This window comes from Nannobrachium achirus, assembly GCF_963921795.1.
Source record: "Nannobrachium achirus genome assembly, chromosome: 5".
Taxonomy (NCBI): domain Eukaryota; kingdom Metazoa; phylum Chordata; class Actinopteri; order Myctophiformes; family Myctophidae; genus Nannobrachium; species Nannobrachium achirus.
The window spans coordinates 2479579-2493798 of NC_137814.1; the positions used below are offsets into that span (position 1 = coordinate 2479579).

At 43.3% G+C, this 14220-nt stretch overlaps 1 protein-coding gene across 2 annotated transcripts in view; it reads right to left on the minus strand.

Moving 5' to 3' along the window:
* ubtfl (upstream binding transcription factor, like) overlaps positions 1-14220 on the minus strand; it is a 45365-nt gene that overhangs the window by 9065 nt on the left and 22080 nt on the right. Inside the window, exons 10-16 of one of the 2 annotated variants that reach the window (XM_080726627.1) lie at positions 13482-13623; positions 12455-12496; positions 10740-10847; positions 9569-9721; positions 2754-2864; positions 1778-1860; positions 559-748 (exon numbers count right to left, since the gene is read on the minus strand). In XM_080726627.1, coding sequence (XP_080582753.1) covers positions 559-748; positions 1778-1860; positions 2754-2864; positions 9569-9721; positions 10740-10847; positions 12455-12496; positions 13482-13623 — 829 coding nt within the window. Of the gene's footprint in view, positions 1-558; positions 749-1777; positions 1861-2735; positions 2865-9568; positions 9722-10739; positions 10848-12454; positions 12497-13481; positions 13624-14220 lie in introns of both variants that reach the window. The other variant, XM_080726626.1, reaches the window with a different exon arrangement.

Here is a 14220-nt window from a genome sequence, read left to right on the forward strand (position 1 = left end):
TCTGGCATTCATGGAATGAGCAACACAGACAAACGTGTGGGTAGCGCCCCTCCAAAAATGGTCAAAATGGCCTGGCAGGCCCTGCAATACTGTTCTTTTGGTGTTCACCTTTGTTGCTTGGAGCATTGAATGATTGCACTCTCCCATAGTAATAAGGAAAGAATAAAAACAACACATATTGGCCATTTTTTTCACTTTAAGCTCAGTGTCAGGGAAGCCCAAAACGAGAGTAAATGCCAGCAGAACAGTATTGCAAGCCATTTTGGTAAAATTCTGGTCGCCGCTACCCACACGTTTGGCTGTGTAGCTCATGCCTCGAATGCCCAATGCTTACAAACTGTACCTCATTGTAAAGGTGACGAATCAACGATAACAATGATATGAAACACAATACAATGTGGTATTATTAAAGGGGAGATACAATTAATTATTAATATGTTTCTTTTCTTTTTGTGCTGAGTTTATAATAACCCTATGGATCTATCCTACCTTGACCCACTGCTCCACCTCCAGCTTGTACTGGTAATATAATAATGACCACTAGGGGGTGTAGTTTACCTTGACCCACTGCTCCAGCTCCAGCTTGTACTCCATCTGGTTCTCCTCCACCTGTTTCTTGTACTGGTCCTTGCTGCTCTGAGGCAGCTTGTGCCAGCGCTTCCCGATCTCCACCATGCGCTCCTTCAGAGAGAAGTGGTTCAGCTCCCCATTGGTCAGCAGCTCCTGGGAGAACATCTGGTAGCCGCTCCTATTGGCCGGGGAGAGGGTAGGGGTACGGGGGGGAGGGGGAGAGAGAGACTTTGTTAGCTCGCAGCGCGGCACTCGGTAGCTCGCAGCGCGGCACTCGGTGCCTCGCTGTGAGATTGTATATCTGCTATCTTTCAATAGTTGTGGGCTCGCCTGAAAGGCGAGAACACTATGTTATCCTCATTATTTATAATAAAGTGAGTTCCGCCGCATATGACGTAATTTCCGCCGTATATTTGTGCCCAGACAGTACAAAGGCAGGGCCCTTAGGGCCTTAGCCAATGAGGAGCAATTGGTAGAAAAAAATCTGGGAGTGGTGTTAGCTGGCGTATTGGTTGAGCTTCACATGACAGCACGCTGTAGAATATAGTCACGTTGGCAAACATAAGAAATGAAGAACAATTAATTTGATTAAGAGTTTTTGTTTTTTTATTGTGGGCTTTGTTATCCTCATTATTGTGGACCATGGACCTGGCAAAATACTTCATAAAGGTTAAGGACGTCCACAATTACAACACCAGAGGCAGCGCCACAGATCACGTTCAACCCAGAGTCACCTCAAACAAAGGGTCAAACTCGTTCTGCTATACAACCAAAATGTGGAACGCCCTACCGAAGGCCTTAAAGGAGTGTGGTTCCCTAGCATCCTTTAAAATCGCCCTGAAAAACCACTTACAGGCGGCAGCAGTTCGCAACTGGTAAAAACAAACCTAGCCCAGCCTCCCCTGACCCCTCTTTGTATTTTCCTACTGTATATATATTTGCACTGTTTATTTTATTTGTATTAACTTTTTTTTATTTTTCTCTTTTATCTACTACTGCATAGTACTGTGTTCTATGCGTCTGTCATTCAATGTTATATGAGATACTTTAATGGTTTCCTGTGGAAATAAGCTTAGTCTTTTCTAGGATCTCCTTTTAGTTGACCTTGTACCAGTGAACTGTACCGTCATGAAACTGTACCTTTTACAATGCAAACTGACAATAAAACTTCAATCAATCAATCAATCAAAGGTCAGAGGTCACTCACACAGGGGGTTTCTTGGGTTCTCCGTCAAACTTGGGTTTCCTGTGAGGGCCTGAAGGGGGCGCCCTCATCTCCACCAGCTCCCTCTGCAGGCCACACGGACACATTACACTGTTAAACCATCTTACTACAGAGACAAGTTAAATGCTATGCTACGGCCACGCGCACGCACGCACACACACACACACACACACACACACACACACACACACACACACACACACACACACACACACACACACACACACACACACACACACACACACACACACACACACACACACACACACACACACAGATCAACATGCCAACCTGATGATCCTCAATACACAGACACATCAGACAGACAGACACACACAGTGGGGGGAGAGGAGAGGTCAGCAGGACTCACTGACCACTGGCGGGTACAGAACCTCATATCTCTAGGTTAGGGTTGGGGTATTAATGGGGTTAGGGTATCAGGGTATCGGGGTATCAGGGTATCGGGGTATGGGGGTATCAGGGTATCGGGGTATGGGGGTATCAGGGTATCGGGGTATCGGGGTATCAGGGTATAGGGTATCGGGGTATCAGGGTATCAGGGTATAGGGTATCAGGGTATCAGGGTATAGGGTATCAGGGTATAGGGTATCGGGGTATCAGGGTATCGGGGTATCAGGGTAGGTCAGAGGACTCACTGACCACTGGCGGGTACAGAACCTCATATCTCTAGGTTAGGGTTGGGGTATCGGGGTATCGGGGTATCAGGGTATCAGGGTATAGGGTATCAGGGTATAGGGTATCGAGGTATCGGGGTATCAGGGTATCGGGGTATCGGGGTATCAGGGTATCAGGGTAGGTCAGAGGACTCACTGACCACTGGCGGGTACAGAACCTCATATCTCTAGGTTAGGGTTGGGGTATCAGGGTATCAGGGTATCGGGGTATCAGGGTATCAGGGTAGGTCAGAGGACTCACTGACCACAGGCGGGTACAGAACCTCATATCTCTTCTGGTCCTCGGCTGCTTTCTTGATCCATGGAATCTTCTCCTTCTTCTCCATGGACTTCCATGCAGCCAGCATGGCTGTCTGCGCCCTCTTCCTATCATTCTGGAGATAAATATTAATACATTAATACACTGTTATTAAATGTTATAACATTAATACACTGTTATTAAACATTATAACATCGTTCCTATGTTCCTATCATTCTGTTAACATAATAATCATTCTTGTGGTAGAGGGCAGATCTCTATAGACAGAATCAGAACTTTATCGTTACCTCACAGGTTTACGGGTGTACAGAAGTAGTAGTACAAGCTTTATCGTATTTGGTTGTTTTCAGAAAGAGAAAAAGAAAAGAAGGACAGGGAGAAAAGAAACCAGTAGATAAAAATCACACAGAGTGTGAAGTGAGCGGTGCCATTAATAAGTTACAGTTTTCATTAAGGAAGTGTCCCGTGAATCTGGGCCAATGTGACCCTGAGTGGACCAGACAATTGGACTCGAGTCATGATGAATCGACTTGACTCGGACTCAAGTCGCAAATTTGACGACCTGCAACTTGACTCAGACATAAAGGGCAAAATCTGAGACTCGACTTGACTTGGAAGACAATGACTCCCGACTCGACTCGACTTGAGACACGCTGACTCGGACGACTTTCCGCTACGCCACTCACCAAAGCAGTCGTGAACGCCACGCTAGGTTCACACTTTTATTGATTGATTGATTTGATTGATTGGAGACAGGCATATAAGCGAGAGCACAAGCACGGAAGCAGCCAAACACTATGATCAGATCTGCATGGTATTTTTTGACATTTACTTTAGGAAGAAAGGTTTCGCTCTTCAAGATATAAACCTGAGATATAACCTGTGACTCGACTTGAAAAGCTTGTGACTTGACTCGACTTGACAACCTTGTGACTCGACGCGACTTGACAACCTTGTGACTCGACTCGACAACCTTGTGACTCGACTCGACTTGACTTGCCCACAACAGAAAAAACTTGAGACTTGCTTGAGACTTGGACCAAATGACTTGCGACTCGCTTGGGACTCGGATCGGAGGGACTTGTACAATTGTCTGAGGTGGACAAACGGACAAAGCTAGATGTAGGAGCGGCTTGCTCCTTACAGGAGCACAGCTCAAAAATTAATGTCAACTCAAGGAGAGGAAAATATCAAAGATATCTGATGTGTCAAGAGTACATTTGATCCCATTCTTGCCCAAATATGGAGTTCCGCACTGATGTCTTTAATTATGATGTTACTTTTGGTCAAATATGGAGTTATGTTTGCGGCTGTACCAATATATGTGTTGGTGTGTGGAACAGCACTGCGTTGTTTTACAGAGACTTGAAGACTTCACTTTTATTCATTTGTTGCTGTTGTCCAAAATGTGGCGCTGGACCTTGCATCTGAACAGAGGAACAAAGAGATCCTTGGATGTTGCTGTAGCAGTGGAACACAAACTGTACTCCTTTGGAGGCTACTGTGACCTGAATGACAGGGACCAGATTTCAGTGCTTGTCTTCAACACAGTGTCTTTGCGTTGGACTAAGTTGCCTCCTGTGACAACTGGAAGAGAAGAACTTCCCCCTGAGGTTCCCTCCAAATGTGTGTTGCACTCAGCTGTGCTCATAGAAGATACTGTCTACCTCTGGGGGGGTGCAGTGAATTTTCAGATAGAGGAGGCCGACTACATTACAATCCAGGGGAACTACTCCAACATTGTTTATAGATTTGATGTCGACACTCACAGATGGTCAAGGCCCAGTGTTTCTGGAACAGTTCCAGAGGGGAGGATTGACCATTCAGCCTGTGTCTTGGGGAAGCTCATGTATGTCTATGGAGGATACAACCGGCTGACTGGAGACACTGATGACATCTACAAGTTGGACACCAGCACAATGGTCTGGTCTTTAATTAACACCACAGGAACTCTCCCACCTGTTTCATCTCTACACTCTGCCACCATCATCGGAACAAAGATGTTTGTATTTGGGGGCTATCCGGACCAGGACAACACCATCAGATTGTTTGACACAGAGAGCAACTGCTGGCTGAACACACCTCCTGCACAGGTTCTACCAGAAGGACGTTTTGCTCATTCAGCCTTTACCTACCATGGAGAGATTTACATATGTGGAGGTTACTCTGATCATTTGAAGCAGAGATTAAATGATCTGTGGAAATTTAATCCAGAGTTCTTCTCTTGGAAGAAGGTTGAGCCCAAGGGAGAACAGCCTGTTTGGATGTCTTGTACATCCTGTTGCATGGTGGGAGATCGTATCATCCTCTTTAGAGGATCCAGAGTCAAACCCAGTGTCCTGTTCATCTTAGACTTGAGTCCTAGTCTTAAGACATTATAGTAGGGCAGGAGAGAGGGGTCTACCAGCACCCCAATGACATGTTTTCGAAACCTGTTTTTTTTGGACCGTTACGATGTCTAGTTATGATTTCTGCTTGTTGCCGTCGCCAACTAATACCCCATGGGGTTCATTTTTAACCTTTTCTCACAACTATTCCCGATCTGAACCATACAATGGTCATAACAGAAAATGCCATAACGCTTGATGTAAACAACCTACAGGGACAAATGAACACACTTTTCTATATGATTTTGACCCAGGGAATTCATTAAAGTGGTTATTTTTAACATGTATGCACATCTTGACCCTATTTCAGGACAGAAACGGTGAAAAATAACCCAAAAATGTTCAAAACACGTCTATACTTCTCTTTGCACAGATAAATTAAGGTGTATTCTTTTGATACCACAGGTTTTTTAGGACCCTTATGATGTCTAGTTATGATTTCTGCTTGTTGCCGTGGTCAACTAATGTCCCATGGGGTTCATTTTTAACCTTTTCTCACATATCCCCAATTAGTGTGGGGATTTAGGGGAGCAAATGCTAATTTCGTGCAATTTTGACTTAAAGCGCGAAATTTTGCACAGATGTAGCCCAGGGCTTGCTCTAATGATTTAGCTAGGGCACCCGAGTCTGCGACCTTCGGGGTCGCCACAGCGGTCAAATCAAGTTGGGCTTCCATTGACTTTCTATACAGGAGGAAAATACCCAGAAAAAGATTTTTTTTCTGGGTATTTAAGGAGGATCTGAGGGGTCTAACTAGGGGTTTGTCATGATGCTGAATCCATTGCAGGCATTTGTTTTGCACAAAAAACATTCTGTGGGCTAGAAATGGCCTCAGAAAACAATACACGTATGGGTGAGTATTCATGTTAGTCGGAGGCCTTAGGGTTTTTTTTTCTTGTGCTAATCAGTCTAAAAGTTCAAAATTTTGCACAGATGTAGCTCAGGGCATGTTCTAATGATTTAGCTAGGGCGCCCGAGTCTGCGACCTTCGGGGTCGCCACAGCACCCACACAACTCTGAAAAGTGATGACTCATCACTTTTCATCACTAAAGTCGATGGGAGCCCAACTTGATTTGGCCGCTGTGGCAACCCTGAATGTCGCAGACTCGGGCGCCCTAGTTAAATCATTAGAGCATGCCCTGAGCTACATCTGTGCAAAATCTTGAACTTTTAGACTGATTAGCACGAGAAAAAAAAACCCTAAGGCCTCCGACTAACATGAATACTCACCCATACGTGTATTGTTTTCTAAGGCCATTTCTAGCCCACTGAATGTTTTTTGTGCAAAACAAATGCCTGCAATGGATTCAGCATCATGACAAACCCCTAGTTAGACCCCTCAGATCCTCCTTAAATACCCAGAAAAAAAATCTTTTTCTGGGTATTTTCCTCCTGTATAGAAAGTCAATGGAAGCCCAACTTGATTTGACCGCTGTGGAGACCCCGAAGGTCGCAGACTCGGGCGCCCTAGCTAAATCATTAGAGCAAGCCCTGGGCTACATCTGTGCAAAATTTCGCGCTTTAAGTCAAAATTGCACGATTTTAGCATTTGCTCCCCTAAATCCCCACACTAATTGGGGATATGTGAGAAAAGGTTAAAAATTAACCCCATGGGACATTAGTTGACCACGGCAACAAGCAGAAATCATAACTAGACATCATAAGGGTCCTAAAAAACCTGTGGTATCAAAAGAATACACCTTAATTCATCTGTACAAAGAGAAGTATAGACGTGTTTTGAACATTTTTGGGTTATTCTTCGCCGTTTCTGTCCTGAAATAGGGTCAAGATGTGCTTAAATGTAAAAAATAACCACTTTAATGAATTCCCTGGGTCAAAATCATATAGAAAAGTGTGTTCATTTGTCCCTGTAGGTTGTTTACATCAAGCGTTATGGCATTTTCTGTTATGACCATTGTATGGTTCAGATTGGGAATAGTTGTGAGAAAAGGTTAAAAATGAACCCCATGGGGTATTAGTTGGCGACGGCAACAAGCAGAAATCATAACTAGACATCATAACGGTCCAAAAAAAACAGGTTTCGAAAACATGTCATTGGGGTGCTGGTAGACCCCTCTCTCCTGCCCTACTATTATGCAAGCTAGCAGTTCTTCAGTACGGTCTGGAGCAGTCTGGACTCCCACATGACATCAGGTGGGAACTGGCAGCCATGACAGCAACTGAATAAACTGGAAAGGTGGAAAGCTGGAAAATGAAATATATAAAATAACACCCAGAAGTGAGTGGTGCCATTTCATAAAGCGTCCCATAAAGCTTGGCCAGTGCGGGATGGGGCGGGACATACGTACATATATGGTCATACGTACACACAGACAAAGCCAGTGAGGGTGTAGCCTTCTTCCAACGGGTTATTAGTCTGACGCTGCGTTTGCCCTTTTTTCCCCATTGAATAACACCATTTCTAACCCTAACCCAAACTCTAACCCAAACCATAACCCAAACTCTAACCCTACCACTGACCCAAACCATAAACCAAACTCTAACCCTACCACTGACCCAAACCATAAACCAAACTCTAACCCTACCACTGACCCAAACCATAAACCAAACTCTAACCCTACCACTGACCCAAACCCAAACCATAAACCAAACTCTAACCCTACCACTGACCCAAACCCAAACCATAAACCAAACTCTAACCCTACCACTGACCCAAACCCAAACCATAAACCAAACTCTAACCCTACCACTGACCCAAACCCAAACCATAAACCAAACTCTAACCCTACCACTGACCCAAACTCAAACCCTAACCCAAACTCTAACCCTACCACTGACCCAAACCCAAAGCGCACAGCGGACTAGTGAGACGTCGGACTATGGAAATGTCCCGGTGTGAAGTGAGCGGTCGGTGTTCATTTCATCAAACGTCCGGCGAAGCTTGGCCAACATGACCTTGGGCGTACGACAGACTCTGAGCGCTTTGTGCCAAGATGTAGACCAGATGTAGGCCAGATGTAGACCAGATGTAGGCCAGATGTAGGCCAGATGTAGACCAGATGTAGGCCAGATGTAGGCCAGATGTAGACCAGATGTAGACCAGATGAGACCAGATGTAGGCCAGATGTAGGCCAGATGTAGACCAGATGAGACCAGATGTAGGCCAGATGTAGACCAGATGTAGGCCAGATGTAGGCCAGATGTAGACCAGATGAGACCAGATGTAGGCCAGATATAGACCAGATGTAGGCCAGATGTAGGCCAGATGTAGACCAGATGAGACCAGATGTAGGCCAGATGTATAGTATCAGTCACTGACTATGTAGGGCTGTTCCATTTGGACTCAAAATAAAATCCAGATTTATTTCAATTTCGATTATTTGCATAAAAAGAATACCTTGTTTTAAAAAAGTATTCATTTAAAGTTATACCATGTAACTTTTTTTATAAAACAAATCTTAAAATTGTCCTAACTGTTAAATCGCTAAAGTTTTAGAACACCCACTCCGTTATTTTCAGCTTCTAAAGCCTTCTCTTTATATGTTTTCTATGATCCTTGCCGGGGTCCGGATTTCGCGGTAAAATTACGTCATCACACTACCGGCCAATCACAGCGAGGGTTATACACTGCCGGCCAATCACAGTGTGTCTTGAAGTGGGGTCGCTATGGCGGCCATATTTGTAGTCGCCCGTGTGTCTCTATACTCAAAAGGTAATCTCGCCTACCAGGCAGGGTGAAGGAGTCCTTTTCTCCGGAATGCCTGAACGCACAGGAACCAGGGACCCCTCTAAAGATAGCTCTCGGCGAGGTGGAGGCAGACGCGGGGGAAGGTACGAAAAACGTCCGAAAGACGTGGACGTGACCACGGTTTGCTATAGGGCTACTGACCACCAGTTGAGCATCTTACACAGTATAGCTTTAAATACATGCAATCAAATGTGTTTTTTTTTTTTTTTTTTGCAACTTTTCAGGAATAGAAAGCCTGCATTTTCTATTAGCTTGGAGTCTCCATTGATGATGTCACAAGACTATGGATTTGGAAAAGTGGTGAAGTAATCCTTTAAATATCTGGTTTCTTGAAGACCTTTTTTTTTTTTTTAAACAGAACTTCTGGGTACTTCCAGAACAGTGTTGATTTCGTCGACTAAAACTGTAATGAAATGTGTTTGTGGACAACCCTTTCTTTCACTGTTAGCATTTGTTTTTAGGTTTTTAGAACCTTTTTCTAGACTGATTATTTTGTTTTCTAGATAGATATTAATTTGCATTTGTTATATTGCTGTTGATGTACTGACATATTATCTTGTTTATTATAGTGATGTTTTATCTGCTTATTGTAAGTCGCTTTGGATTAAAAGCGAAAATTATAACTAGGTTATTAATAACTATAACTAGGTTAATAATCATTAATCATTATAAGTAGGTTAATAATCATTAATCATTATAACTAGGTTAACATAATAACTCACTCTGTATTTGACCAGGTAATCTCCTATCACACTCTGTTGCCACATGTCCTCGGCCGTCTTTGGAGTCTCAGGCAGTTTGTTGTTGTTTTTCTTCTTGGAGTCTCGTTTGTTGTTGGGAAGAGCTGTCCACTGCTCCACCTCCGCTACACACGCCTGGGACACGCACACACACACACACACACACACACACACACACACACACACACACACACACACACACACACACACACACACACACACACACACACACACACACACTTACTTCATTTTTAATCCATTAAGTATTAAATGTATGAAGTTAATGAGAGAAAGGGTAAGACGGAGAAGGAGATCAGCCGGAGAATTGGAGCAGCAGGAGCGGTTTTGGAGTCACTAAATCGCACTGTGGTGAAAAAAGAGTTGAGTCGTAAGTCAAAGCTCTCTCTCTACCGAGCAATCTGCGTTCCGACTCTCACCTATGGTCATGAAGTGAAATGAACGGGCCTGAAAATTAAGGCCCTAACTGGTCCTGAAGCCCGGCCCGACCCTAACAATTATCATCATTTTCGGCCCAAAAGCCTGAGAGAGAGAAAATAAAAAAGAAATGTCGCCAGTAGGCAGCAGCAGTGTCTCAAATTACAACAGTGAGAGAATGGACATATAATACTTGGCAAAATGGCAACTTCACGTGTTAAAATTGTTCATGAAACATGCAAGGTTCTGCACAGAGTTAAATCTGTGTGTCGTCAATCTCAATCCCCTCTCATTCTCTCTCCCTGCCGTTGTCGCTGCCTGCGTTATTTATATTCCGCCTTTCAACGGTGACGCACCAAACACAGGCAGCAGGCGGGGCAGATCTATAAAGCCAAAACGTGTTCATCTGGCTTGCATTCTGGGCTTGCAGATCTGTTATGTTTGGTGCGTGACACCACCTGACCACCATGCTTAAACATACAATACAACTCTTTCTGCGAGTCTAAGCGGCGCGCTGCGGCTGTAAGCCGTTTTATTTTGAACATATTGGCATGGCAACTGGACTTTTTCTATGCAAAATGCTGTAGTCAAGGGAAGGGGGTACTCTGCTTCAGAAATCACTATAAGTGGGCACGGCAGTGCACTGCACTGTACTGTACTGTACTGTACTGTACTGTACTGCAGACCACAGACCAATAACAAAGGGGCGGGGCCGTACCTTGGAGGAGGGGCTCTTGGCTCGGTGAGGGCTGGCGGTCACGCCTCCTAGTTTACCTCCCAGCTTCTCCTCCGTCAGAACACGATCTCTCTCCTCCTCTGGTAGGCTCTGAAAGGGTTAAAAACACAACCGGTCAGAACACGATCTCTCTCCTCCTCTGGAAGGCTCTGAAAGGGTTAAAAACACAACCGGTCAGAACGGGGTAGGGCTGATCGAAATGGGTCTTAGTCGACTAACAATCTCTAAAGGGCTTTGCACGCTGGCGCGATTTTCAACAACTGTGTTTCTTTCCGTTTGCTGCTTGATTAAAGGACAACTTTAGTTTTTTACAACAAGGGTTCATATTTTAGATTGTAATTAAAGAATATAAAAGATGAGTGTTAAAATTATTTCATTTACTTCTTTCTATTGTTTTAGAGATTCTTATTTCAGTGGTTGGGGCATGCATACAAGTGGCTAAATATGTCATTTTACTCAAAATAAGCCCATTCTCAAGATACAACGCAACCTTTCAAGGTTGGATGTGACTTATGGGGGCTAGAAGTGTTACTGTAAATAGTATTAAAGAAACTGCTGGCTTATTGTGTCTAAAAAGACATATTATTTAGCCACTTGTACGCATGCCCCATGCGTACGCATGCCCCACATTTTAGCACGGTAAACGCAATAAAACAATAGAACGAAGCAAATGAAAAGATTTTAACACTCACTTTTTCTTTTCTCTCATTACAATCTAAAATATGAACCCTTGTTGTAAAAAAACAAAGTTGTCCTTTAAAACACATTGGATTTGGTGTGCAAGGCTGTGTGGAATCCACACTGCGGATCCGAAGAGGAGTCATAAAAGGAGTCAATGAGTTTTTACCGCATGCGACAAGACGCACAAATCGAACTGGGTTCGATCGGTAAAAAAACGCACTGCCGCAGCCACCTGCCGCATGGCAAATTCTGAGCCAGTGTGCATGAGGTCATAGAGAATCATTGTTTTTTCTTTAGAAAAAATGAATTGTCTGTTTTTTTTTATGTGCGAAAAAAACGCGTCTGTGTGCAAAGCCCTTTAGTCGAATAATGTATTTTCTTTATTATTATTTTTCTTCTTTTTTGCATGATTCAACTGAGAGATTATAATTAATAATGTAGTAATGAGAGATTGGCCTAATTTGTTTGGGAAAAATAGGAAAGAAAATAGGATATACATCACAATGTATAGCCTATTAATCTAATACACACTTTTCATGTAAAGGTGCTTAATTTCTGCACAATCCAAAACCTTTAAAATGTTTTTCTTTTTTTTCTTTTTATTGACACACAATATTCAGCCAATTAGATTCAACTATATAAAGCTCTAGAACGGGTCAGAACGCGGTCTCCTCTCTGCAAGGGTTAAAAACACAACCTTTCTTTTCTTGTGTGCAGGGATGGATGGGACGATAATCGGTATCATTGTTTATCGTGATAAAAACACATATATCATTCTATCGTTTAGATTTACATTTATCGTGAAATTATCCTCCGTCGTGCACTGGCATCGACGGAGGATAATTTCACGATAGCTCGTGAAATGTACGTTGCTGTAAATATACAGTATGTTCAGAAATAAAACAGAATACAGCACAACAAATAATAATAAGTATTGCACGTTGACAAGAGAAGAAAATCTATTGTTAAAAAAACAGATCTAAGGAGCATCAAATACAACCGTGTGATTTCTTTACCTCCAGAAAGCGCTGGATTTCAATGTCGTACTGTTTTTTCCTCTGGTGACAGCAGATGAAAAGAGAAAAAACAACAATAAGATCATTTTACACAGCGTTCATCAGTGATAGCAAATCATTCTTTATAACGCTGCTCTGCACTTCCCTATGGAGACACAAAGCAGGCTCTAATGGTTGGCTTAGGAACGCCACAAAAAACACCAGTAAGACTCCCTAATCGGAAGATAAGCGACTGTCAGGTCACATACACAAACTTTAGAAGGCAATGGTAGCCAATCAGGAGGGAATATGGGAAATGGGACAGATCCATGTTGATGACATGACTGTAGAGATACTGTGCACCGCTTTGCGTGATTTTAGGGCATAATGTGCAGGAGCAGTGTCCAAAAATGTGTTTTGCAAGAATGGTGCATGGTGGTGCTAGAAGAGGGCCATGTGAGGAATGAGGGAGTGTGTGTGTGCAAAGTTTGGCATGGATGGGGGCAACGGTGCCGGAGATATGAGTACGGCAAAAGTGAGTTATGGCCTGCCTACTTTTTGACCGTCAAATCACATTCAACCAAGTGCTCTGTGCCTCCTTTCTGGAGCGTTTCAGAAGAACTGCGTCACCACGACTGAGTGGAAAAGTTGGTTTCATTTTGTCTTTAAACTCAACAACAAGGCTGGGCAATTGAAAATGAATTGAAATTAATCTATCAACATGTGAAGTATACTGTACATATCGATGAAGACGTCTTGAAATGAGGTATTGGTGTATGTGTCAAATTAATTAACACACACACACACACACACACTATGCATGCACCTAGCACATGCACAAAAAGCAGTCCATCTGTAACCAATAAACCCATTGTTGGAAAATGGGAATAAGGCATTTAATGTATTTATTCTATGTGTACTGTGCAATGTGCATTCATGGATATGATATTCATTATCTGGGTTAGGCAGGCAGTGGACCTAAAGCAGAAAAACAGACAGACAGACAGACAGACAGACAGACAGACAGACAGACAGACAGACAGATCACCTGTTCACATCGTTTCTGGAACATGTCCTTCTCCTTCTGGGTCATCATCTTCCACTGCTTGGAGCAGAGGACCATCCTCTCAGTGGACGGGACATCTTTCATATTCACCATGAGCTCTGCACAGTAGAGGCTGTAGCCATTCCTATGATACAATACAATATGTTACTATACTACTGAGGACATGTTCACCATGAGCTCTGCACAGTACAGACTGTACCCGTTCCTATAATAATATAATACATTACTATACTACTGAGGACATCTTTCATGTTCACCATGAGTTCTGCACAGTAGAGGCTGTACCCGTTCCTATGATACAATACAATATGTTACTATATTACTGAGGACATCTTTCATATTCACCATGAGCTCTGCACAGTAGAGGCTGTACCCGTTCCTATGATACAATACAATATGTTACTATATTACTGAGGACATGTTCACCATGAGCTCTGCACAGTACAGGCTGTAGCCGTTCCTATAAACACACACACCTTTACAGTTTATTATATGAACGGTCACAGCTGGACCGTATGTACTGTATCTCTGTCTGTCTATAACACCTGACACTGTGGTTCTATGTCACTGTGATGTCACTGTGATGTGAGGGGAACCACTCTTAACAGAATGGGTTTGCCGCTCTGACATCACCCTCTGGCTTCACTGTGATGTCACACTAACAGAATCCCTTTTATACCCATATATGGAGTTCCCTGATGGCATCAATATTAAGCCCCTA